This window comes from Thrips palmi, unplaced genomic scaffold, assembly GCF_012932325.1.
Source record: "Thrips palmi isolate BJ-2018 unplaced genomic scaffold, TpBJ-2018v1 HiC_scaffold_16, whole genome shotgun sequence".
Lineage (NCBI taxonomy): Eukaryota > Metazoa > Arthropoda > Insecta > Thysanoptera > Thripidae > Thrips > Thrips palmi.
Window position 1 is genome coordinate 14,553,231 of NW_023144625.1, and position 24,470 is coordinate 14,577,700.

Below are 24,470 nucleotides of genomic sequence, written 5' to 3' on the forward strand. Positions count from 1 at the left end.
ACGGAAGGATGCTGCCGCCGCGCACGGGGGGGCGGGGCGGGGCGGGGCGGGGCGGGGCGCGGCGGGGCGGGGGGCGGGGCGGGGGGGCGGCGGAGTGCGCCAGCGCTGTCCCTTAGCCCGCTTCCCGCTCCTTCGGTCCTTTGTCGCTGATTAAGCAGGGGCCATTTATTCGCAGCTTTTGTACAACGAGCCGCGGCGGCAGTGCCATGATAATGAGCGCAATAAACACGATGAGAGTGGAGGCGGCGGTGCGATCGCGGAGGCAGAGAGAGAGAGAGAGAGAGAGAGAGAGAGAGAGAGAGAGAGAGAGAGAGAGAGAGAGAGAGAGAGAGAGAGAGAAAGGCGCTCTGCGTGGGAAGCGAAACCTTTTTTCTGCGTTGCGTTGAGCCGACTGAATTCGCGACAGAAAATAATGCGGCGGCGGGGTCCGGAGGACGACGCGGTAATCAGGCCCCACCCCGCTCCCCCGGGAAAATATCGGCACAGTGGAGGTACAACCCTCCTCCCCCACCCCCTGCCCCGCGCCGCCCCGCCCTACCCGGATGCGCGCTGCTTCATCCCGTTCGCTGGTGTTACGGAGGCCGGGCCGGCCGAGTTGGCCACTGCGGCGGCCGAGGCCGAGGCCGTGGCCGTCAGCGCCAAGTGGATGCGGTCTTGCCTGCCTTGTTTTACTTCCACTCGAGCCAGAGCGGCCAGCCAGAGCGGCCAGCCCTAGCAGACCCAGCGAGCCCGGCCCCGGCAGAGCTGCCACCACTACTCGCTTCGTGAGAAACTAACTTGTGTCCTCCCTTGGCCCGGACAGCTGGATTAGACGAGAGCGGAGAGATCACTGCTTTCTTTGACTGGCCTTGTCGCCGCGCTGCCGGGGCCCTCTCGGACTTACTGCCCGGGCGTGGTGTAACGGTGGCGTGGCGGGGAAAGGCTTCGCCGAGCTTGACGATAAAGGGGGGACCGCCAGATCTGCGGGGCTGGCCAGGGCTCTCGCCAGGGCCGGCCGGGGCAGCAGGGCTAGCCGAGCCAGGGCCGGGCTGGCCGGAGTGTAGTGGCAACAACGGCCGGGGAAATGGAAGCCCCTCACGATAAGATCGCTGTTTACCGGCCTGGCTGCCGGGCTGCCGGCCTGGCTGGCTGGCCAGTGTATCTCCCTCCGCCAGGCTGCGCCCGGCGTGTCTTTCCCTCGCCGGCACAATTTGGCGGCGCTCATTGAGTGAATGGCGATGGCCCCGGCCTGTGGCCCCGGCGACCCTACCCTGATTAGGGTCGCGCTGAGCCAGCTCGGTCCTCCGACCCTGCGGCGCCCTACGGCCCGAGGTCGCGCCGGGTCGGCCGCGGGTCGGAAGCCGACTCGGAAGCCGCCACCACAGGTACAAACCTGGACACACACAATTATCCGGCAATCAGGGCGCAAACACACCCGGGGCAGTTTTAGGCAGGCGTGGCGCCTTCTCCAGGAGATGCCTCGCTGGAGAAATGGCTGGAGACTCCAGCACTCCGTCACGCCGCGCCGCGCCCCGGGACTGCATGGAGTCTGACTCCAGGAGTCATCAGTCGATCCGGCCAATCTCGTTGCTCTCATCTCGGTGTCCCCCTCCCCCTCCCCCTCCCCTCCCCTCCCCTCCCACGGCGCTGCCGGCTGCGCCTTCATATTTCCGAGAGTCCCCCGCCTTGTTTTCGCCGGGACATCAAACCTCGCCGCGCCGCGCCTCGCCGGGCGGCGCCAGCAGACTGATTCCGAGAGTCGTTTTCGTCGCTCTGTCTCTCTCGCACCTATTCGAGACGCCCCATGAGTGCGAGAGAGACAGAGCGTGGAAAACGACACCCGAGAATCCCCCGCGGGGGGGAAGGAGGATCGATTATCACCTGTCATTCCGGGCCGTAATTCATTAAGGCAATTAGCGAGTTTGTTTGCGCGGCCGGTCGTCTCCGCGCGATGGATGCGCCTCCATGTCGAATATTTTGGCTGCCGTCAGTCACCGTGACGGATGGTGCAGTCCACCGCGCTGACCTCCGAACAACCTTGGCCGCCAGTCGTCACCGCCGACCGTCAACTTCAACCGTCATCACGGTGACCCAAAGCCCCAGCGTACCGATCCAAGCCGCCGACAGTCAACAACTGTCAAGCGAACCGCCGTGCCGTGCCGCCGCCTCCGCGCCGCGGCCCACGCCAACACGCCCACTCCACTCCAGGCGACTCCAGTGTGGCGGCGCGCCACTTTGTTCTATCTGTCCGCGGAGTGCAGGACGGCGCAGGTGTGACACCTGCCAGGCTTGCCAGCGGCGAGGCGGCCCGCCAACTTTCGGCGCCGAATATCACCGCCATGCCGCCGCACAGTGGGCCAGAAGACCGGCGAAGGCGGCCAAAACTCTAGCCGCGTTTTGAGCTCCGAAGTCGCGAAATGGGACTCGAACCGAACGTGTGACCCCACCAATGGATAGCTCTCCGAACGAGGAATCCATTGGTGGGGTCACACGTTCGGTTCGACTCCTGTTCAGCGACTCTGGAGCTCAAAACGCGTCTGGAGTTTTGGCCGCCTCCACCGGTCTTCTGGCCCACTGTGCGCCGTCGTCGCGTCGCCCAAGTTAGGCAATAGCGGCGCGCGGCGGCTCCGCGGCCAGACAGCGGGCGGCTCCTAATGGCTTTTAACCTCGCATTGACTCGCATCGCGCGACCATTTCCCGCGGCCCGGCCTCGCCGCGTCTCTCTCGCACCCCCGCGGAGCCCGCGGAGCGTCCAGTGGTGCGAGGGAGACGCGGCGACGAGCGCGTGGAATGAATTGACGCGCGAAACACACGGACGGCGCGGCGTGTGTCTCGGCTCCAGTTGACGGCGCGGCGGCCGCGGCGCGCGTCCTCGTGAATAGAGAGGTTAAAAGAGATGTGCCTCTCTAACGAACGCGGCGCCCGAACACGGCGACGACGCGAGCGGCAAGCCTCCACGGACGTGACCCCCCCCCTCTCATTATTCGGGACTTGTCTCGCAGACAGCAGCGTGCTCGCGCCGCCTCCCCTTTTCCCGGAGGAATGCTGCCGGAGATTCCCGCGCAGTGCAGCGTCGAGGAGGACGCCGTCGGCGCGACACGCTTGCTCAATTAATGAAAACAATGAAATTCCACGTCGTGACAGCTGGCAGCCGGGACGGCCAGGACGGCCGGCACACGATAAATTAAGACGCTGGTCGATCAGCCCCCCCCCTTTTCCCCCGGTGCGCGGGAGAGGGGTATTTATTGGGCCGTAAACAGTCTGTTGAAGCGGCCCGTGATTTGAGCGTCCCGGCCGTCCGGAGGGCCGCGCCGCCGAGGCTTCGGGGCTACGGCTCCATTTGTCGAGGAGGACGACGGGAAAGAGGGTCGAGATGTGAGTGTGAAACCCAATAGCGCCACGCCCGGCTCGGCCCGGCTCGGCCCGGCCGTGCTCCGTGTGAATAGTGTGTCGTGTGGAGCATTCGCGGAGCGCTTCATGGCGGGCCGTGCGGGCTACACTATACACAGCGCAAGGGCGCGCGCGTGGTGGTGGTAGGGTTGGTAGGGTTGGTGAAAACGAAAACAAAAACGCGAAAACAGAAACGCGAAAACAAAATTTGCGAAAACGAAAAGCGCGATGGCGTCGCGGCAGGGGAAGCGCGACAGTGTCGCGGCAGGGGAAGCGCGACAGTGTCGCGGCAGGGGAAGCGCGACAGTGTCGCGGCAGGGAAGCGCGACAGTGTCGCGGCAGGGGAAGCGCGACAGTGTCGCGGCAGGGGGAAACGCGACAGTGTCGCGGTGGGGAAGCGCGACAGTGTCGCGGCAGGGGAAGCGCGACAGTGTCGCGGCAGCCGAAGCGCGACAGTGTCGCGGCAGGGGAAGCGCGACAGTGTCGCGGCAGGGGAAAACGCGACAGTGTCGCGGCGGGGGGAAACGCGACAGTGTCGCGGCTGGGGAAGCGCGACAGTGTCGCGGCAGGGGGAAACGCGACAGTGTCGCGGCAGCCGAAGCGCGACAGTGTCGCGGCAGGGGAAGCGCGACAGGGGTCGCGGCCGGGGGAAACGCGACAGTGTCGCGGCAGGGGAAGCGCGACAGTGTCGCGGCAGGGGAAGCGCGACAGTGTCGCGGCAGGGGGGAAACGCGACAGTGTCGCGGCAGGGGAAACGCGACAGTGTCGCGGCAGGGGGAAACGCGACAGTGTGCGGCTGGGGCGGACAGTGTCGCGGCAGGGGAAACGCGACAGTGTCGCGGCAGCCGAAGGGGCGACAGTGTCGCGGCAGGGGAAGCGCGACAGTGTCGGGGGGGAAGGGGGGGGGAAGGGGCGACAGTGGGCGGCTGGGGAAGCGCGACAGGGGGGTCGCGGTTGGGGGGAAGCGCGACAGTGTCGCGGCAGGGGAAGCGCGACAGTGTCGCGGCAGCCGAAGCGCGGGCAGTGTCGCGGCAGGGGAAGCGCGACAGTGTCGCGGCAGGGAAGCGCGACAGTGTCGCGGCAGGGGAAGCGCGACAGTGTCGCGGCAGGGGAAAGGGGCAGTGTCGCGGGAGCCGAAGCGCGACAGTGTCGCGGCAGGGGAAGCGCGACAGTGTCGCGGCAGCCGAAGCGCGACAGTGTCGCGGCAGCCGAAGCGCGACAGTGTCGCGGTACCGAAGCGCAAAAACTTTCAGCAGAGCTCCCCTGCTTTTTGGTGGCCGTGGCCACATTGAAATTTAAATTTTTTCCCCCACGCTGCAGGAAAACGCGCGCGTGTGTGTAGCTGTGTGTATGAGAGAGAGAGAGAGAGAGAGAGAGAGAGAAGAGAGGGGAAGAAAGAGAGAGAGAGAGAGAGAGAGAGAGAGAGAGAGAGAGAGAAAGGGAGAGATAGCATCGCAATTAAAACTGTGGCTGGCCCGGGGGCCCCAGCGAAAAAGGGGTTAAAAACGTGATTGGGCGAGAAAGCCGCAGCGCTGTGGTGTCTTGGGGTGGGATTTAGAGAGTGGGAAGAAATATTTTTTGGCGCGACACGACAAGCACTCTGCTGATGGGGGGCTCGCGAGGCACGCTGCCGGATGACGGATTCAGAGAGGGAGGGGGAGAGAGAGGGGCGAGAGAGGGGAGAGAGGAGAGAGAGAGGGAGAGAGAGGGAAGAGAAGGGGAGAGAGAGAGAGAGAGAAAGAGAGAGAGAGAGGAGAGATTGTAAACGGATCACAGATGCGTTAAAGACACTGCCAAACGACAGCCCGGCGGTCTCCGCTGGAGAGATGCGGCCGACACGTGGCGGACACGTCGTTGAGACTCGGCCCGGCCATCGGCCCGGCCACGGCGCCGCGCTCCGCATCCTGAGAGGAACCCTGGCGACGGATTGGCGGTGCAGTTCTCCCTTTTTTTTTCTTCTTTTTCTCTTTTTTTTGGCAGCAGTTGAGGCAGCGCCGCCAGGACATTTCTGGGATTCCAATCAGCCGGATGTTTGGCTCGCCCAGCCGCCCCAGCCGGGCCCGGCGAGCACTGAGCAAATACGCAACCCACTCACGGCCCTCCCCGCTCTCTCTCTCCCTCTGTCGCCCTCTCTGTCCCCGTGTCCTCGTCCCGCGCGTCCTTCATCTCTGTCGTATTTAAATCAGAAAGCGGCAGTGTAGGTTGCCGCCGGCCTTGTCTGCGCCGCCAGATCGATTCCTTGATTAAATGGTGGTGGTGATGCGAGAGGGCTTGGCGGGACCGATTGTCGCCTCTCCGTCTCTCTCCCACCCACGCTGGGCGCTCTGTGAGTGCGAGAGAGACAGAGCCACGTAAACGACTCTCAGTGTGCTGGACCGGCCGCGGCGCGGACTCCGCAAACATAGACGTCATGCCAAAAGGAATGTGTTGATTCGTCGCGGTGGCGGTTCTACTCCTCGGGGAGCTCTCATTTCGGGAGTCGTTTTCGTTGCTCTGTCTCTCTCGCACTCATGGGGCGTGCCGTGTAGGTGCGAGAGAGACAGAGCGACGAAATCAGTCTGCAGCGGCAGCGCCAGGATGCAGCAGGTGGGCCGTCGTCCCCCGCGGCCAAGCGCGCGATCCCCCGTGGTGTCGCGGAGAGAGAGAGAGAGAGAGAGAGAGAGAGAGAGAGAGAGAGAGAGAGAGAGAGGGAGAGACAGAGAGAGCTTGATAAAGTAAACATGGTGCGAGCATCAGGCGGGGTGTGTGGCGTAATGACAAAGCAGCACAGTGCCACCACACTGCCACCCACCGCGCTCCCGTGGCATGGCAGGTGACTTAAAGACTACTCGACTGGATCTGACTGCAAGTGAGAGTCGGTGGCTTGATGACTCAAAAGATGTGAGGAAGGTCAACTCTGCTGTTTCAACATTCGGTACCTCCTATCGAAAAGCGCTCAAATTTCTGGGGTCGCTTAGAACTCGCTCATCTTGGGGAGCGTCAGAAGAACCCGCTCAGCTTGGCGGCCGTCCGGAGAAACCGCTCATCTCGCAGCGCGCTCGGAGAAACCGCTCACCTTCCCAAATACGGGCGGCGGCTGCCAGATTTACAAATGTACTTCATATGCACTGACCTTTATTTGGGTCGAAATGATTAATCACATGCTCTCGTCAGATCAGAACTTTGTTTTACATCTAAGGTTAGCTTCAATGTTGACTGGATTGGCAGTATTAACTAAATACGAGCGGCAACATAACCTAACCAGCGCCCGGCCGCGCGGAGGTGAGCGGTTTCTCCGAGCGCGCTGCGAGATGAGCGGTTTCTCCGGACGGCCGCCAAGCTGAGCGGGTTTTCTGACGCTCCCCAAGATGAGCGAGTTCTAAGCGAACCCAGAATTTGAGCGCTTTCGATAGGAGGACCGCATGTAGTCGTGTTTTGGGCTGTCTTTGGGTGCCCGAGCGAGGGTCTGTGCAACTCTAGCGATTGTATGGGGCAAGCCTTGATTTGTGACTGGTCCGTTCCTGTCCCGGAAGCGCACATGGCTGTTAAGGAGTTACCGAACCACTCCCCTACAGTGCTGCCACCGCGCTGCCACTCCGCCCCTTTGAAGTGCCGCTGGAACCGCACGGGGCAAGGCGGTGGCGGATCCCTGCGACACGATAGCCCCCCCCCCCTCTTCCACCCCAGAAGGCACCTTGTACCCCGGTGTCATCTCTGCCGGCCCGGATGGCTTTACCATGTCTGCTGCACGCCCTCGCCGCCCTCGCCGGCCTCGCCTTGCTGGCCCCGGCCGCCCCGCGCGGCCCCGCTGCCACCGCCAGGCTGTGTCCTCGGGGACGCCACGACCGCCACGGCCGCCTTGGAAGGGTTGGCTCGGTTGGCCCGGCTGCCTCGGGGACCGGCGTGTGATTAAGCGCCGCCCCCGAGGCCGTGTCGCGTCGCCGCCCGCTCGGCCAATCATCGCCGACGTGCCTGTTGACACCGCCACGCCGCCACGCCGCAGTCTGCATCACCCCTCTCTGTCTGTTGCAGGTGACCATGGTGGCCGCGGTGCGGCCGCTGCTCGTCGCCCTGCTCTGCACCTGCCTGCCCGTCCAGCCCGGTGAGTCCAGCAGGGGGAAATAACTCCAGCCAAATTCGTCGAAATTCGACTGAAATTGATCGAAATTCGACTGAAATTCATCAAAATTTGACTGAAATCCATTGGGTTTGAACACCGAAATTCACTGGGATCTCGCCTTGCATCACCGGCAGACTGATTCCGCGAGAGTCGTTCTGTCTCTCTCGCACTCATGGGGTGTCCCGTATACGTGCGAGAGAGACAGACAGAGTGACGTAAACGACTCTCGGAATCGGTCTGCGGTGACCAGTTATACCGCGCGGTCCGTGGCGAGGCGAGCGCCTGCGGAGTCGGGGGTAGGCAAGCCGCGCGACGGCCGCGCCGCGCCGCTGCCGATACGCTCGTTGGCAGGGGCTTCCCCGCGCCGTTCCCCACCCCCGCCTCATCAAGAATTCCCCGCAACCGTCCGATGGAAATCATGGCGATCTTTCAGGGCGATTTACTTGGCCCAGAAAAATGTATTCGCGGCGTTAGTATTTTCGGTGAGTCCCCGCGATGACGGGCGTGGCGGGGCGGGGCGGGGCGGCGCGTAGTGGCGTGGCGACTTACTCGCCGATTTCACCGCCACCCGATGATCATCCTCCCTCCCCGGGCGAGGGCCGGGGAGGTCTTCCCCCTTTTCTTTGCTCCACTTTTCGTCCTTTTTCTCCCCTTTCCGGCCTTTCATCAGATATTGGCGGTCGTCACGTCCCTGCCCGTCGCGACGACGACGCGGCGACGACGCGGAGCGGGTCGAATATGCATGTGCGAGTACACGGAAAGAGACGAATGGAAAACCGCGATTGCGGTTCGAATCATCCAATCCTCGTCCTTTTCCCTCGTTCGGAGTTTCCTTTTGCCACTAATTGGGTGCCAGAAATAAGAGGCTTGAGTCATTTTTGCGTCGCCGTGTCGGAGTAAAAGATATCCCCAGCTGCTGCGGGACCCCTAATGCTGTGCCGTCCCCCGCCGCCTCGCGCCTCGCGGAGCGGTGCGGCGGCGCCGAGTAGTACGGCGGAGACGGAGTAGTCCCTCTGCCGGCGTGACAGGACATTTGTAGGGGCGCCGAGCCGCGCCGAGCCGCGCCGAGCCGCGCCGAGCCGCGTGCTGCTTGCGCCCGCGTGTCGCGCAGACACACACAGAGACAAACAGACAAAAAGAGACACAATTGGATAGCCACCCGCATTTTCGGGGGGGTCCCCGAGATGAGAGCCGTCTTTTGTCTCAAAATTATTATCCCCCGGAGGGCCTTTCTGTTCTGAATTTAATATACATCCCTCTCCGCTCGCGCCTGCCTCCTCTCCTCGGTCTGCTCCGGCCCGCCCGCGTTTTCTTTGAGCAGTGGGGCCGCGGGGTCACCTGGATCGGGCCGCGTCGCCCGCGTCACGGAGCGAACCGGTACACTGTGCAAAGATCTTTGACTCGAGTCTGCGCCAAAGGGAGAGGAAAACCTCCCAGCAGGACTTCCAAAATGCCAACAGGTCCTCGTTTCGTTGCTTAAGACACGTTTGTTTTTAAGTTCAACCATGCCGTGAGTGACAGGCAAACGCGGATAAACGGGAAACAGTGTACCTGCCGGAATGTTTACGTTTTCGTTTTTCCCTCGCCGAACCCTTTAGCGTTGATCGCCCTTCTTCCGGCTCCAGGCCCTGATACGGCGCTGGGGGCTACAAAGTGACCACTTACGCGCCTCGCCCGACCCCGCCCCGCCCCGCCCCGCCCCGCCCCACCCCGCCCCGCCTTTATGGGGGCCGTCTATTATTAACGGAGAGCGGCGTGTAGTGCACACACATAAGTTGCCGGGGCCAAGTGGGGCTACGAGGAAAAGCCGGGGCGAGGCCGGGGCTCCGGCCGGTCGGGAAATATAGTGGTCGTCCGCGTTTCTCGCTGCGCTTACCAGTGGCGGGTTTTAGAGTGGACGCGTCAGCCGGTGTGACTGGCATCGCCTTGGAGCGACCGGTCGAAACGGAGGCCGAGGCCGCCGACGCACCGCTCCGCGTCCTGGCAGTGCCGTGACGGCGCGCGGTTACCCTGGACGTTGCTGGCGCGGCGCAAGGAAGGGGCTCGCCCTATCTCTCTCTCGCACGCCACCGAAAACGGGCAAGCGTTTTGGAAGTGTCTGGAAAGTCGCTGACGCGCCCCGCCGCCCCGCGCCAAATGGTGATGTACGCAGATGCACGCCAGCAGATGGTGTCGCAATGATATTCCCACCGAGATATTTATCTCCCAATGGCCGGGCTGGGCCGGGCCGGGCGTCGAGTCGGATGAAATACGGGCCCAACTTTTCCAGCTGGCTTGCCGAAGGAGTGCACCGCCCAGCTTGTCCCTGCCGTTGCCCTGGCCTCACCTTCGCCGGCGCCGCCCCACACGCGGCCCCGGCACACTGCTCGAACCGCACAGTGCCCCAGTCAGAACCCTTCCGCGGCCACATGTCCAATTTTCCATTCGTCGAAATTCATCAGGCCATGCTCACTCACACAAACACACACGGACTCACATACACCCAATGGGCCGCGCGCTTGGTTACGCACGCCCAATAACGAGTTGCCCACAGGGCGACACACACACACACACACACACACACACACACACACACGCGCCCTTGGCGTAAATGTGACCCGCGCCGGGCATGTCGTTTACATACACACACGCACACATGCACAGCCGGGCTGTGCGCTTATCGAAAAGTAGTCGCCGTAGCATTGATTCAATTCCCTTGCCGGTTCGCGTGGGCGCCCCTCCCCCGCCCCCCCTCAAGGCGGCCCCCCAGGCTGGCCAGTGGCGGGGCACGAAACGCGTCACGACAAGCTTGTTAAGTGGAGCCGAGACTGGCAGGGAAGGCCACAGGTACGGTGTGTCCGGTGCGGCCTCGACACGCACCGACGTAACTCTGCGAGCCACTGTCCGTAGTGCGTGTGTGTGTGTGTGCGTTAGTGTGTGTGTGTGAGAGAGAAAGAGAGAGTGTTTCGCGCAGATTTGTGCGTCACTGCCTTGTGTGGACAGTTTTAGTCGGGGCGGTGTGGGAGGGGGGGAGGGAGGGGTCGACGACTCCCACAAAATATTACGCTCGTCACCAAACCCGCAACCCGGGCCCCTCGGCCGCGCCGCAACTCTTTGCACTCTCGTCGCGCCATTTTATTTCCCCCGACAAACTGCCGCCGCGCAGCCCGAAATGCACTGCTTGTAAAATGACTGAGAAGAAGGAGGAGGAGGAGAAGAGGAGGAACTTTTGCTGTCTTGGAAAACGGAAGATGAGCAAATTTAGGTAAACGCGCTTGCTCGTTTCCCGCCACTAATCTGACAAGTCTCTTTTTTTTTTCATTTTTCTCGTCCCTCGCCCCACCAGGCCGGGTTCAACAAACAAATGAGTGGCTTCCGGGACATTAGACGCCGATTAGGCGTGTGGTGGTTGATGGCGCGGCTGATGTTGTCTCGACGTGCCGACTGACAGTATCTCTCATCTGCCTGGCCACCGCTCTCGTTTGCTCCAGCCTTTTATCCGAGCCCCCCCCCCATTTTTTTCCCTGGCTACGCCCCTAGCAGCTTTGAATACAATGACGGTTGTGCGGATTTTGTTTTTGAATTTGAAGTTTTTTTTTTGTTTTTGGCCGTGTACTGCCGCTACCCCACGCGCGCGACAGGGCAGGCTCCGCGCGCGGGGTATTGGCAGGCCGTTTCTTTGTGGAAGGCGCAGGCTCGCTGGTCCACTGTCCGCGCGGGGCGCAAGGCGTTGCGAGCGAGCGTTGACCGACACGCCGCCCGCCCAGCAGTGCTCGACCCGCTCACAGCCACCGGCAGCTACGCTGGGGACGCAGGGCAGCGCGGGCAGGACGCACGGATCAGCATTTTTAATAAGAAAAGTTTTCCCTCCCTTTTGTAGAGTTTGAAATGGGCGTCATCTTGATCCCCTCCCCCCTCCCCGTCCCCCGGTCGGGTGGCGTCGCTCGCTCGGCTCGGTGCACTGATCGGTTTTGCGCGGTTGTGGGACGGCTCGGCTCAGGCAGACATTGTCACACGAAACGAGATGCCAAGAAAAGGCCCAACAGTGCGGCAGCAGCGCGGCCCGCCCGGCTGGGCTTCCAGGCTTCCAGGCTTCCAGGAACGGGAAAGCGCCCGAATTGAATCGCACAACGCGGAAGGCTAAGCGAGTGAGTGGAGAGCGATTAAAAAGAGCAAAAAGTGAAAAGCAAGTCGGGTATTTGAACCCGGGCGGCAGCGCGTGGCAGCGCGACTGTTCGGGAAGTCCACAGTCCAAGTCCACAGTCGTGATCAAGACCCTGCTTTGATTGAGGTTGGTTTTATTTACTAAACTGGGCAAGAATTATTTTATAATTCAAATTGGGGCGGATGAAGAAAGCATTTAATCCCAATTTTTTTGTGTAAGGAAATTTGTGCAATTAGAAATTGGGTGATAAGGCCCCTTTCTCGCCGAAATTTGGGCAATAAAGAACTCCTCAAGGGGTACCCAACTCAAGATAATCACTGCACGTCTAGTTGGTAATCAGTGAAATAATCGACATCATCCAATGAAATGACAATCATACTTTCGGGGATTCAATCACTTTTGGCCATTTTTGCGAGACCACTATGCTCCCAAACTATCAGCGGTCAAAGCCTTCCCGAGGCGGGGCATGAAAGAGTAGGGTCTTCATAATAGTAAGGCGTCGAGGGAGGCCTTTGACCGCAACTAAATTAGATGCAGTGACCGCTCAAAGTCAGCAAAAATGGTAATTTTCTGAAATTCATTCACTTTTTGACCATTTTTGCGAGACCACTGCTCCCAAACTATCAGCGGTCAAAGCCTTCCCGAGGCAGGGCATGAAAGAGTAGGGTCTTCATAATAGTAAGGCGTCGAGGGAGGCCTTTGACCGCAACTAAATTGGATGTAGTGGCCGCTCAAAGTCAGCAAAAATGGTAATTTTCTGAAATTCATTTACTTTTTGACCATTTTTGCGAGACCACTGCTCCCAAACTATCAGCGGTCAAAGCCTTCCCGAGGCGGGGCATGAAAGAGTAGGGTCTTCATAATAGTAAGGCGTCGAGGAGGCCTTTGACCGCAACTAAATTGGATGCAGTGACCGCTCAAAGTCAGCAAAAACGGTAATTTTCTGAAATTCATTCACTTTTTGACCATTTTTGCGAGACCACTGCTCCCAAACTATCAGCGGTCAAAGCCTTCCCGAGGCGGGGCATGAAAGAGTAGGGTCTTCATAATAGTAAGGCGTCGAGGAAGGCCCATGACCGCAACTAAATTGGATGCAGTGACCGCTCAAAGTCAGCAAAAACGGTAATTTTCTGAAATTCATTCACTTTGACCATTTTGGTGCGAGACCACTCTTCCCAACTATCACGTCAAAGCCTTCCCGAGGCAGGGGCATGAATGAGTAAGGGTCTCAGAATAGTAAGGCGTCGAGGAAGGCCATGACCGCAACTAAATGTGATCGCAGTGGCCTAAATCATGCAAATCATGTAATTTTCTGAAAATCATTCACTTTTTGACCATTCTTGCGAGACCACTGCCCCAAACTTAGCGGTCAAAGCCTTCCCGAGGCAGGCATGAAAGAGTAGGGTCATCATAATAGTAAGGCGTCGAGGGGGCCTTTGACCGCAACTAAAGGATGAAGTGGCCGCTCAAAGTCAGCAAAAAAGGTAATTTTCTGAAATTCATTTACTTTTTGACCATTTTTGCGAGACCACTGCTCCCAAACTATCAGCGGTCAAAGCCTTCCCGAGGCGGGGCATGAAAGAGTAGGGTCTTCATAATAGTAAAGCGTCGAGGGAGGCCTTTGACCGCAACTAAATTGGATGCAGTGACCGCTCAAAGTCAGCAAAAACGGTAATTTTCTGAAATTCATTCACTTTTTGACCATTTTTGCGAGACCACTGCTCCCAAACTATCAGCGGTCAAAGCCTTCCCGAGGCGGGGCATGAAAGAGTAGGGTCTTCATAATAGTAAGGCGTCGAGGAAGGCCCATGACCGCAACTAAATTGGATGCAGTGACCGCTCAAAGTCAGCAAAAACGGTAATTTTCTGAAATTCATTCACTTTTTGACCATTTTTGCGAGACCACTGCTCCCAAACTATCAGCGGTCAAAGCCTTCCCGAGGCGGGGCATGAAAGAGTAGGGTCTTCATAATAGTAAGGCGTCGAGGAAGGCCTATGACCGCAACTAAATTTGACGCAGTGGCTGCCCAAAGTCACCAATATTGAATTTCCGACACTTAACAGCTTTCCGAGGTCGGCGCTCAAATAATCCACAATATTTCCCAATAATCAACATAATAACCTCCTACAATCAATGATTAATAATAAAATAATCAAAATAAATCACATGTAATCATACTCTAAATATAATCAGTGTACATGAAAATCTTGAGTTGGTTACCCCTTGGAACTCCCTCGCCCGAAATTTTAGTCATGATTATGCCTCTTTCATTCCGAGTCGGACGAAAGGCGGCGTGCGATGCACAATGCTGCTGTGTGCCCGTCAGTGCCCGTCAGTGTGTGCGTGTCCATTGAATTTCTAATTAGCGACAGACAGACAAAGGCCCCGGCTCACTCATTCTCCTCGAACGCTTGCCGTTCTTTGCGCCGCGCGCTCTGGATAATGGCTGCTGTTTGCTCAAGGATTCTCTCCGACTGTCCCTCTCCCTCCCTTCCACGCACTCACTCACCCCCACCTGGACTCCTCTTCCTGTTTCGCGTGCGCTGTCCCCCCCCCCTTTCCCCCGGTGCGCGGTTCATGCGATAGCCTCGCACGGGGGTACATTATAATGCCACTGCGGCGTCGGCTTGGCCCGCCCAGCCCCGCCCCGCGCCGCGCGCGCTCCGAGGCGGCAATGCTAAAGTTATGAAAATAGTTTCGGGGGGCCTTTCTCGACGGAGTGGCACTTCCCCGGCGGAGGTCCCTGCAGGTCCCTGCCACGCGTCCCAGTTTGCGGCGGCCAGGTAGTTTTCGCCTTGGCCCCGCGTCTGAGGCGAGGTCGGAAATGATTAAACACGACGAGCGTGAGCGGCCGGGACGACACTAGAAACAGCGCGGCGGAAACGCACGCCGCGTTCATTCCCACAGTGGAAGATTCTTGTCGAAAAATTGCCTGCAGACAGCGCCCCCCCTTTTCCCCCCACCCCGTGTGCGTGTGGGATGGCCTGCTCGAGTTGTAATGAGTTACAGAAAACTGTTTCCGCCACTTCCCCGCAGCAATGATATGCACGAGCCTCTGGCTGCGGCCCTACAGTGGCGGCCCGGGGGGGGGGGGGGGGGTGGCAGTGATGGCGCAGAACCGTGTTTCAGTTTGGCTATACGATTACTCGGGCGCGCCGAGGCGCCGGCTCACCGCCTTCAGAAAATGGCTCCGTCTCAGTTTCCCTGACAGGCTCCACCAAGTCACAAACTCCCCACTTCTTTTGTTCAAAAAAAAAAAAGATAAGTACCGTTAGAAATTGACTTTGAAAATGATGCGGTAAATTACTGTGAAAATTTAAGTGGAATGAAATTTTTAGCGTTTTGACCGTGGTCTTTTTTTTTTTTTCGCGTGGCGTTCCCCGGCCTCACGGTCTGACCGCACTGGAAAAATAAAATGAAGAATGATTCGAAAACAATACGACAAATAAAGTGGATTTGGTGGTTCTTTTTATTGGGAGCCGCGGGACGGACGGACGGACGGACAGACGGACGGACAGACAGGCGGACGGACGCTTGCTCTGCCATGGCTCTGCCGCGGTCGCCATTGCCCGGGCCGGTCTGATTTGCTTAATAAATCCCCATTAAATTTGCCCGTTTTTCCGCATGAATATTATCGCTCCACTTGACGGAAAAGAGGGGGGGAGCGCATATTTGACGGCCGCATTCCCTGCCTTCCTTTTTGGCGCCCCGGAGCCTCACTCACTCGGCCCGTATTACCGAATGTCATCAGCAACTCATCAGCGCGGTGAAGGAATTGGGGAAGGGGGCGGCGAGGCTTCATCAGCTGGGCTCTCATTACGTGGTGATGGGAAAGGGAAGGGGGAGGGGGAGGGAGGGGTCAGAGACGGCTAAGTGGTGGCGCAGACATGTGTCAGCCCCCTGCATTGTTGTCCAGGCCAGTAGTGCTGGAGAGGCCACTCCGGTATTGGCAGTGGCTAGGCGGCCGGGCCGCTGCCTCCCAGACGAAGCGCCTGCCAGCCAGTGGCGTGCCCCGTATTGTTTTACTGTCCTCCTCGTGGTTTCTGCTCCTCCTCTCGTGCTCCGAATCCGAACTGTGCTTTCGTCGCTTCTCTCGCACTTTTTGAGAGTTCCGTCGGGGTGCGAGAGGGACAGGAGGAGCACTGGTTGGAATGAGCCTGCTGTGTGCGGTGGCGGTGATGGGTAACAGAGGACGATGCAGCAAAAAAAAAAAAAGAAAAAAGAGAAAGAGAGGGAAGCTGATTGAGCAGCCGTGAGCAAATACGGGGAGGAAATGAGACCGTGGTGTGTGGACTTGGGTTACACACGATTACCGAGTGTAGTGCGCGTGCCGCCTGGCCGCGCCCGGCGCTGCTGCCTGGTCCGAGGATCACGGAAGGAAGGAGATGGAAGAAAGAACAAGGGCGACCCTCTCTCTGTCTCCCTCCCTCCCGTCGGGACGGCCTGCGGAGTAAAAGCCGGTCTATCAACGACCTGCCAAGAGCACGCCCCGTGTCTACAGTCGGACACTCGGTGTACAGAGCGCTCCCGCGGCGCTCTGTCTCTCTCGCGCCCGCACGCGACGCCCCACGAGTGCGAGAGAGACGGAGTGACGAAGAACGGCTCCCATTCCGCTGCTCGGCCGCTCGGCTCGCGGTGGCATTATGCAAACGCTATGAAAATGGCATTCATTGAAAGACTTATACCAAGTTGGAGCAGTGTTGTTAGCGGGCCGAACCGCGCGGCGTTCGTCGATAATACGTTGTTGGTTATTTTTCCGCGGATTTTGCCTCTGCCCAGTCGTAGCCCGAAGCGATTCCCCCCCCCCCCCCCGAGGGGCCGAGCAGGTCCTTTTATTCGCGCACCGAAGTGATATTCTGGAATGCAGCGCGCAGATTCCGCGAAATTCAGCGCTCAATCGCTCTGGGGGTCGCGATCCCCCGCGGCCCGTCCTTGAGCCGAGAGAGAGAGGGGGGGGGGGGGCAGCAATTCAGTGACGCCCGCCGGGCCTCAACGAATTACGCCCTAGTTGAGATTTGCAGTTTGTTTTCTTCGCCCTGCCGCACAAAAATTCAGTACCCGCCGGTTTCTGAAAACAAAAAAAAGTAAAAAACGAAGGAACACAGTCAAATAGCGCCAATGGTCTGCCTCGCTGCAGCACTTGAAGAGCCGAGCCAGGGAAGAGGCAGCGGAGTAGTGGGGGGGGGGGGGGGGTAAGCAGCATTACGCCCAGAGCATTGTTTGCTAAATATTCAGCAGGCCACTTCATTACTTCATGGCACTCTTTTCCCTCCGCTGGGATTACCGCCGCTCCTGCTATATCTTCGACGGCCACCCTCCTGCCTGCCCCCCCCCCACCCTCAATAGCCCCTAGGATACTCCCCCCCCCCTCCTCGGCCCTTACCTGGCTCTCGTGCCGGCCTCTCCACCGCCCCGTGGTGTATCGTACCGGCCCGCCCCGGCCGGCCTACAAGCAGCACAGCGGCTGGACAAACTGGAGTACTTTTTAACGAGCAGACTTTGGCCGTAGTTTGATATCCAAGTTATCGCAGCGACGTCATGCGTACCGCAAAAGGAACGATGAAGGCCTCGTCGTTTCAAACTCGGCGGCAGTCAAACGGCAAACCGGCCAAACAAAAAACAACAAAATGGCGATGCGGGGGGGGGGGCATTCGACAAGTAGCGGCGCGGTGTTTCGCCTTAGCTTATTACGCGGCCCTAACGCGCACTTCACCTTCCTGAAAAAAAAAGTAAAGAAAAATCTTTTCATTGCGAAAAGCGAAAATTTCTGCGACACAGTTCGAGCGAGCAAGGGCATCAGCACAAAAGTTAGGCGAAAGGGAGCGCGCGGGCTGTTTTAATAGTGCGACCAGCCGCGACTTTGGCAAGCCTGGCCGGCCCGGCCAGCGCGACCGGGGGCTGTGCAGAGTGCCGGCCGCACCCGCGCCGCGCCGCGCAGCGCCGTGGGACCGTTCGCCACCATTCCGCCAAGTCGATGCACCGTAACTTCCACCCAACAGGGGTACCGGCTGCGCTGCGCCGCGCGCCCAGAGAAGGCAGAGACCTTCTTCGTCTCTCTCTCTCTCTCTCTCTCTCCGGCGCCCTCGTGCGTGCGAGGGAGACCGAGAGAGGCTGGCGATTCACTCTTCCCTCGGAATCACGTCCGTTGATTCCAGCCCACCTCATCACGTCGCGCTCGCCGACTTTTACGCCGCGGCACCGTAAAAACGGCGGGGGGGGGGGCGTTTAACGGCAGATGAGCCAGGCACGTGCCCGCCCCGCCCGGGACGGCGGAGGAGACGGAGAGGAAGGTGTAGGTGTTTTGGCGCGCGGTTTACGGCGATGTTGATTTCTTATCGCGGGGTGCGCGCGAGCGAACGCGCCGCCTCGCGGCTCAGGGCGGCTCAGAGCCACCTCGCCAGAACAAGTTTTTAACAAAGCCAGTCCGAAGGAATTGCGCGGGGCGGGGCGGGGCGGGGCGCGGTGACCCCGCCGGTCGTGCTTTCTCCAAGTTTCGTCATGAAATAAACCGGCCGAGGGAAAACTCGTGCGATTTCCTGGTAGCATGTCTTGTGTGTAATTCAAGGGGAAGTAGAAATAAGGGCCGACGTCGGCGGACCGCGCGCGCGCGCCGGGGCCCCGGTTCGCCTCCCGCTGGGTCCGGTTCCGAATTCGGCCGCGTTTCCGGGGACCGAACTCCGGCGGCGGTCGCGCAACGTATAGGTACGAGTTTCGCGAGTTGTGACTTCTGGCGCGGATCGGTAGTGAGTGAAGTAAGGTCCGACCGCGAGGGGTAGTGCAGCGCAGGTCAGCGCACAGCACTGTGAAGTCTTATGACAACGCGCCCTTTCTCAGTTTGGAAATTGACGGAAATTGGGGGTGCAGGGCTGCGAGACTGACGGAATGAATTTGGTCCAAGTGCCCCCTCGTGCTGCCGGCCCGGAGGAAACTATGCCGCCCCTCCGGTGACACGTACACTGTATCTGCGAGGCGAGGGTCTTGCCCCCGAGGAGGCCGCACGACTCGCCACTGGGAAATTCGCCGGCCCTTCGCGCGCCGCGGCGCCACCCCCAGGACCACGGCGTCGGCGGCCTCGGCGGCCTCGGCACTCGGGGCGCGCACGTCCATCACCCTGATGGCCCTGGGCGCTCGTCTAATAAACGTCCTGCAAGTGTTGACACCCTGATTGCCTACACACACTCACGCACGCACACGCGTGGCGGTGAGGGATGCGGGTTGCCTACTCCATTCGTCATCGTCGGCGCGCACCTCGTCTCGCGGAGGGCGCGCCGCTCGCCGTGGCGGTTTTGATTAATTCGCCGCTTCGCCGCCGAGCCGGAAGTCGGCCGGAAATCCCCGCGGGACCGGAAGTGGCGCTCTGCTCGCCGCATCCTTGCTTCCGGTATCACCGGCGGCCCGTCAGGCCCTGTCAGGCCGTCAGCGCCAGGCGGCCGCCGCTGCACTGCTAGCCGCCACTCACCCGGCCGTCCGATCGGAGACGGCTCCGGAAAACAACGACTCCAGCACCGCCGCCGTCCGCGGCCCGGCAAAATTATCATGATTTGTCGAGGAGCTTGTGTACGCGAGGCTTTCGCGACGGGAAACTCCTTTCCTTTCCCGAGCAAGCGCACGCTTTCCGTTTTTATTTTGCCCACTTTCTTTCATTCTTTTTCTTGCTTTTAGGGGACGAACTGTTTGCGCCTCTCTGCCTATCTCTCTCTCTCTACCTCGACGCAGTTTGGCGGCGTGCTCAGCACGGTCCGCCGTAAAACAGGAAGCAGAAGCCACTCCATCAATATTTGCCGAGATGTTGCACCGAGATGTCGTAAAACGGGCAGGCCGGGGTGATTATGGAAAGAGACGCGGGGACGGCTGGGCCGAGTGGTGCTGCTGGTGTGGCGGTCGGGAGGGAAGGGGTTCTAGCCTCGGGACACTCAGACCAAAGTGGAAGCCAGCAGAACGCCCTCCAACAGTTGGCCACTGTAACAGGCCCGGGTATGGCTACCCCCACCCCCTTCACACACACACACACACACACACACACACACAACACACACACACACAGAGCCGTGTTTGCTGATGCCAGCACAAGACGATTGATTCTTTCCCGTAACGATGTAAGCAGGACGACGGGACGAGCAAATATAATAACGACTTTCATGCTGTCGCTCACCCTCTCGCTCGCACGGGGCACACGCCCCACGAGGAGTGCGAGGGAGAGGGAGCGACCAGAGTGTACCTGCTGTTCGGAATCAGAATGCGCTGGGAAAGAGGCACCCGTCGGTGTCGAAAAAAAATGCCGCGTAGCATTTTTTACCTCTGGGGAATCCAGCGTCGAGTCGATTGAGACTGCGAGAAAAATGTTGAGCCTCCACTGCTTGTTGTTGTTGTCGTCTTGCCTTTGTCCACGCCTATCATCGATGATGCACCGCCGGACACAACACGCCGGATGTTTTGATGGTGCCGAGGAGAGGGGGGGGGCTGGCAGCGCGCTACAGGGTGACAGAAACTAGGATGTCACAGTTTTGAAAGCCGGTGACGCGGACGCGGCGTTGGCGGCGGCGTGGCAGGCCGTGGCAGCCCCGGGGGCGGGGGGCGGGGAGGGCGACACATTACCCATGGCACGGCCCCCCCCTCCCCCCGGTGTCCGGGTGGCTGTCTGGACCGGAGCAAGCACAATCGCTGCCTCTGGCAAACGGCTCGCACGCCGAGCGCGGTGAGTGGTGGCACACTGGCACAGCCACGGCACGGCCACGGCCATGGCACAGCGCTAAGCGCAACAAACTAACTTGCTGCCGGCGGTAGCGTGGGCGGGTAGCGGGGAGGGACACCCCCCCCCCCCCCCCGGGGGCCGCCATTCGGCTTTCAGAAAACTTTGCCGTTTGACGCATGACGGTTTTCGCTGTCAGGCCTGCCCAGCCCCGCTCCACTTCCGCGCGGCACACTGATTCCGAGAGTCGCTCTCGTCGCTCCGTCGCTCTCGCACTCGTCTCGCGTGGGCGCGAGAGAGAGACGGGGCGACGAGAGCGACTCTCGGCATCAGCCTGCAGCTCGTATATTTTATTCCGCGACGCGTTGCAGTGCGGCAGCAGGCGGGCAGCAGCGGGGCCATCCCGACGGGCGGACGCACGGGCGGTGCGGTGGCGTTGAGGTTGAGGCCGAGACGGATGGCCTTCTCGGAAGTCGTGGGGGAAATAGCGGCTCACATCCGCCGCGTCCCCCCCCCCCCCGTGGGGCCCCTCCTTCGCCCCCCGAGCCCCCCACCCCCAACACTCCGCGCACCTTTTAAAAGTGTAGCAATCATTCAGACACAGCCGATTAAGCATCTCTCGATCTCTCATGTAGCCACGCTGAGCGCGCGCGTTTTGCGGCTACAATCTCTAACGTCGTGGAAAATGGTTTCGGTTTTTTTTTTTTTTTTTGCCGGCCAGTGCGGCCCATCGCGCACGACTCATTGGGCAGCCCTTGACAACGGCCAAGGCTGCAGCGAGGTCGTGACAGTGGTGTGGCCTACGCCACCAGTGTGTGGACGGTCACTGCCTAGTGTGGTCGCTTCCAAGTACCGTCACTTCAAATTAAGCAGTGTGCATTGACGCAAACCTCCAACTGACGGCGGTGGCAGTTTTCCTCCGCGTGGCGGGCTTTATTAGAAATCCCCCTGGGTGTGGATGTCTGCGACGGCGAGGGCGAGGGGGGCGGCGAGTCCTTGAAGCAGGCCGCCTGCCCGGTGATATTGGCGGCGCTGTCTGGCCGTCGCCCAGCGCGCCCAGGCCGTGTGCCGCCGTAAGAGAGCCGCTCAAACATTTGTCCAGGCCGCCAGGTTATTTCTCGTCCACCCCTGCGTAGCGCCAGGCGGGCAGCCAGCCAGGCAGGCAGGCAGCCCCACCGGCGACCTCAGCCGAGCCGAGTCATTACTGACCAGCAGCAGGGCCCTGGCAGGGCGACGCCGCCGTCACGTTCCGAAAGGCGCACCTTCGTCTCTCTCTCTCTCTCTCTCTCTCTCTCTCTCTCTCTCTCTCTCTCTCTCTCTCTCTCTCTCGCTGCGAGGGTCGCCGCCGTGTGTAGAAGGCGCTGGACACGGTCGGACTCGCCGGGACTTTCATTAGGCTGGGCTGGCCGGCCTGGGGGGCACAGCGCCGCAGCGCCACGCCACTCGTCTCCCGGAATCTGCCCTCAGCGCCTCCCCGTCCAGTTTTCACGTAACACGCTGGACCCCTCCCCCCCTCCCCCTCGCCGTAAAAGCGTTACATGCCGCGGAGCCTCGACGGAACTCTTCCCTTGTTACTGTCTGCTGGGCCGGAGGGCCCGGAGGGTTCGGAGGGGGCCGATTCCGAACACTGCTCTCTGTCTCTCTCGCACCCACAGGGGATCCCCAAGGGGTGCGAGAGAGAGAGGGGGGGGGGGTGCGGCACTGGTGGCGGCCAGACGCGCCGGCCGGACGGAGAGGTGGCCCAGCCTCGCCGAGTCGAGCCGAGTCGAGGGTCCCAAATTTAAGTCATCTGGCGTCAGGGAGAACATTAACGTTGAGTAACGGGCGGCGCGACGTCGAGGCGTGCCGGGCCGCCGAGGGAGGAATGCCGCCGCTCTCTAACTATTTAATTTATACATACGTTAAGGAGGGGGGGGGGGTACTTAGTGCGGCCGGCCGTCCCGCGTCGCCCGATAATAACGAAGGCATATTTTGCCCGGGCGGAGACAGGGAGACAGGGGAAGGCAGAAGTGGAATTCCGAAAATTCGCAAATGCGAGCGGCGCCGTGCCGCGGGTCGGACGGCCTCGGGGCGGGGCCGGCTCTCGCTCCGCCGGTATGACTGCTCGGGGAGTCGGCGGATTATAAGAAGTAGAGGGGGAGGGGGGCTAACGCCCCGAGAGCAGAAAGGCGGCAAGCAGGGCAAGGGTCGTTTGAGCAGGGAAGACGCCAAGTCGTAACTCTCCTCGTGTGTGTGGGCGCGAGTGAGTGCGTGAGTGGCTGCGGCGTATACCGCGGACAAAAAAAAGGGAAAAGAGAGGGAAAAAAAAGGTTTTTGCTTTTGAAATGTGATGTTTGTTTTTGTAACCGCTATGATCCAGCACAGTGTGCATGAAACGGACGCATCCGTTTCCCCTCCACCTGTCGTCCTGCTGCTCTCCGCTCGCCGCCGACGTGGGCAGTGGAAGGCGGGCGGTGGGCAGGCGCATGCAGATTTGCGGTGCAGCGGTCAGAGCAAAGGCACTCCACCAAAGTGCCCCGACTTGCCGTTGTTGTGGCCGTCCGCCAGGTCAGGCGGTAGAGTGCACTCCGCGCCGTCCGTCCCGTCACTGTCACAGCCGAGACGCGACCTGGCCCCAATAGAATGCCCTTTCCGAACCCCCTTAAAAAGATTTTTGTTTAAATTTTTTTCCACGAGTACTACAGTGATTTTTTTTCAGCCAGTAATCGCCGTCGCTGCTGCACAGCCGACCGTTCCGTCGCGTTGCGTTTGCAAGTTAATTAAAATTTGCCGGCGCAGCAGAAAACGCTTTCGGTTTTGTGGGCGGGCGGTCCAGTGGGCTGTGCTGTGCTGCCTGGCCACGCCACGCCACGCCGCGGCCCCCAGATGACAGGGCCCACCGTGTTCCAGCTTGTACAGCCCCCGGGGGCCGCGCCCCCCACGCCGCGACCCGACGCCCCCGTGGCCCCGCCTGGCCCCGCGTGCCCCCACATGTCCCCCGGGGCGCCGCTAACGGCCACGCCGCGGCCGGGCGCCCGGCACGACGCGTTTATCACAACGCTACGGCCAGATTGCTAATCAGATCCCACTCGCGGGACGGATTTTGCCAACTACCTTCATAATCCCGGATCGGGACGGGGCGGGGGAGGCGGGGCGGGGCGGGGCGCCCGGAACGCCCCGACGCCCCGCCCCGCCCCGCCCGCCCGCCGTGCTGCAGGTTTCCGGCGTGCTCGCCTCAGTGGCGCCGGCGACCGGGACGACGCCTTATTACAAAACGGACAAGCCTCGTCGTCGTCGTCGTGCCCTCCAGGAGAAAAGAATACTCGAGGAGGCGGGGCGGGGCGGGGCGGGGCGGTCTGCTCTCGGGGAAGAAAGCGCGTTACAAATGATACGACACGGCGGCGGGCTGCGCGGGCCGCTGCAGCGCTGCAGAGAAAGAGGAAGGACAGGAAACCCCTTCACTCTCTGGCCGCCGCGCCGCCGCCGCGTCGTCCCGAGCGCTCCCTCTCCGTCGCACTCACGGCGCGGCGCCCCGCATGAGTGCGACAGAGAGGGCGTGTGTCTGGCCATCATTTATCGCCCGCTGCTGGAACCAGCGGCTTCCTGCCCCCTTTCATCCCCCCTCATCACGCCCTCGGCCTCCTCGTCCTCCTCGCCGGCCAGGACGAGCTGCTGGCCTCTCTAATGGGCCGCCGATGGCTGCAGCACGAGGAGCAAGACAGAGGAAAAGGGGGGGGGGAGGGGGAAAGAGGTTCGGGACAAAAAAAGCTGTCCGAGGGCGAAGGCGCACAGGTGCGGTAATCGCTGAAAGAAAAATGACCGGCAAAAATGAATAACGAACTAGTGTGGTGCACGGCCTCCGCCGACCTCCGCCCGACACGTGCTGGAGGCTGGAGGCACGGAAAAATTCCGACGAGATTAAATTAGAAGTACGTGTGTATAAAAATAATGAGATCGCGGGCGGGAGATTCTAGTGTCGGGGAGGGGGAGGCTAAATTCAGACAAGCTGGGTTACTAGGCCGGCGGGGGACGGCCGCTCGGCTTACACGCGGCTCCAATGGGGGATCCGGCCGGCCTAGCCGGCCTAGCCAGCCAGTCCCAGAGTGGAGGGCTCTTGTATCCAGCACGCCAAATCAGTGCCAGGCGTCCGCTCGCGTGTGTCTGTGTGAGTGCGCGTCTGTGTGCGCGC

General features: G+C 60.6%; 1 protein-coding gene across 1 annotated transcript in view; it reads left to right on the forward strand.

Moving 5' to 3' along the window:
- The first annotated feature begins 6,174 nt into the window (after window positions 1-6,174).
- The window catches only part of LOC117643029 (Down syndrome cell adhesion molecule-like protein Dscam2), a 78,410-nt gene continuing 60,114 nt past the window's right edge, over window positions 6,175-24,470 (forward strand). The window contains exon 1 of the mRNA XM_034381666.1: window positions 6,175-6,283. Within this exon, the coding sequence (XP_034237557.1) occupies window positions 6,175-6,283 (109 nt within the window). The remainder of the gene's footprint in view (window positions 6,284-24,470) is intronic.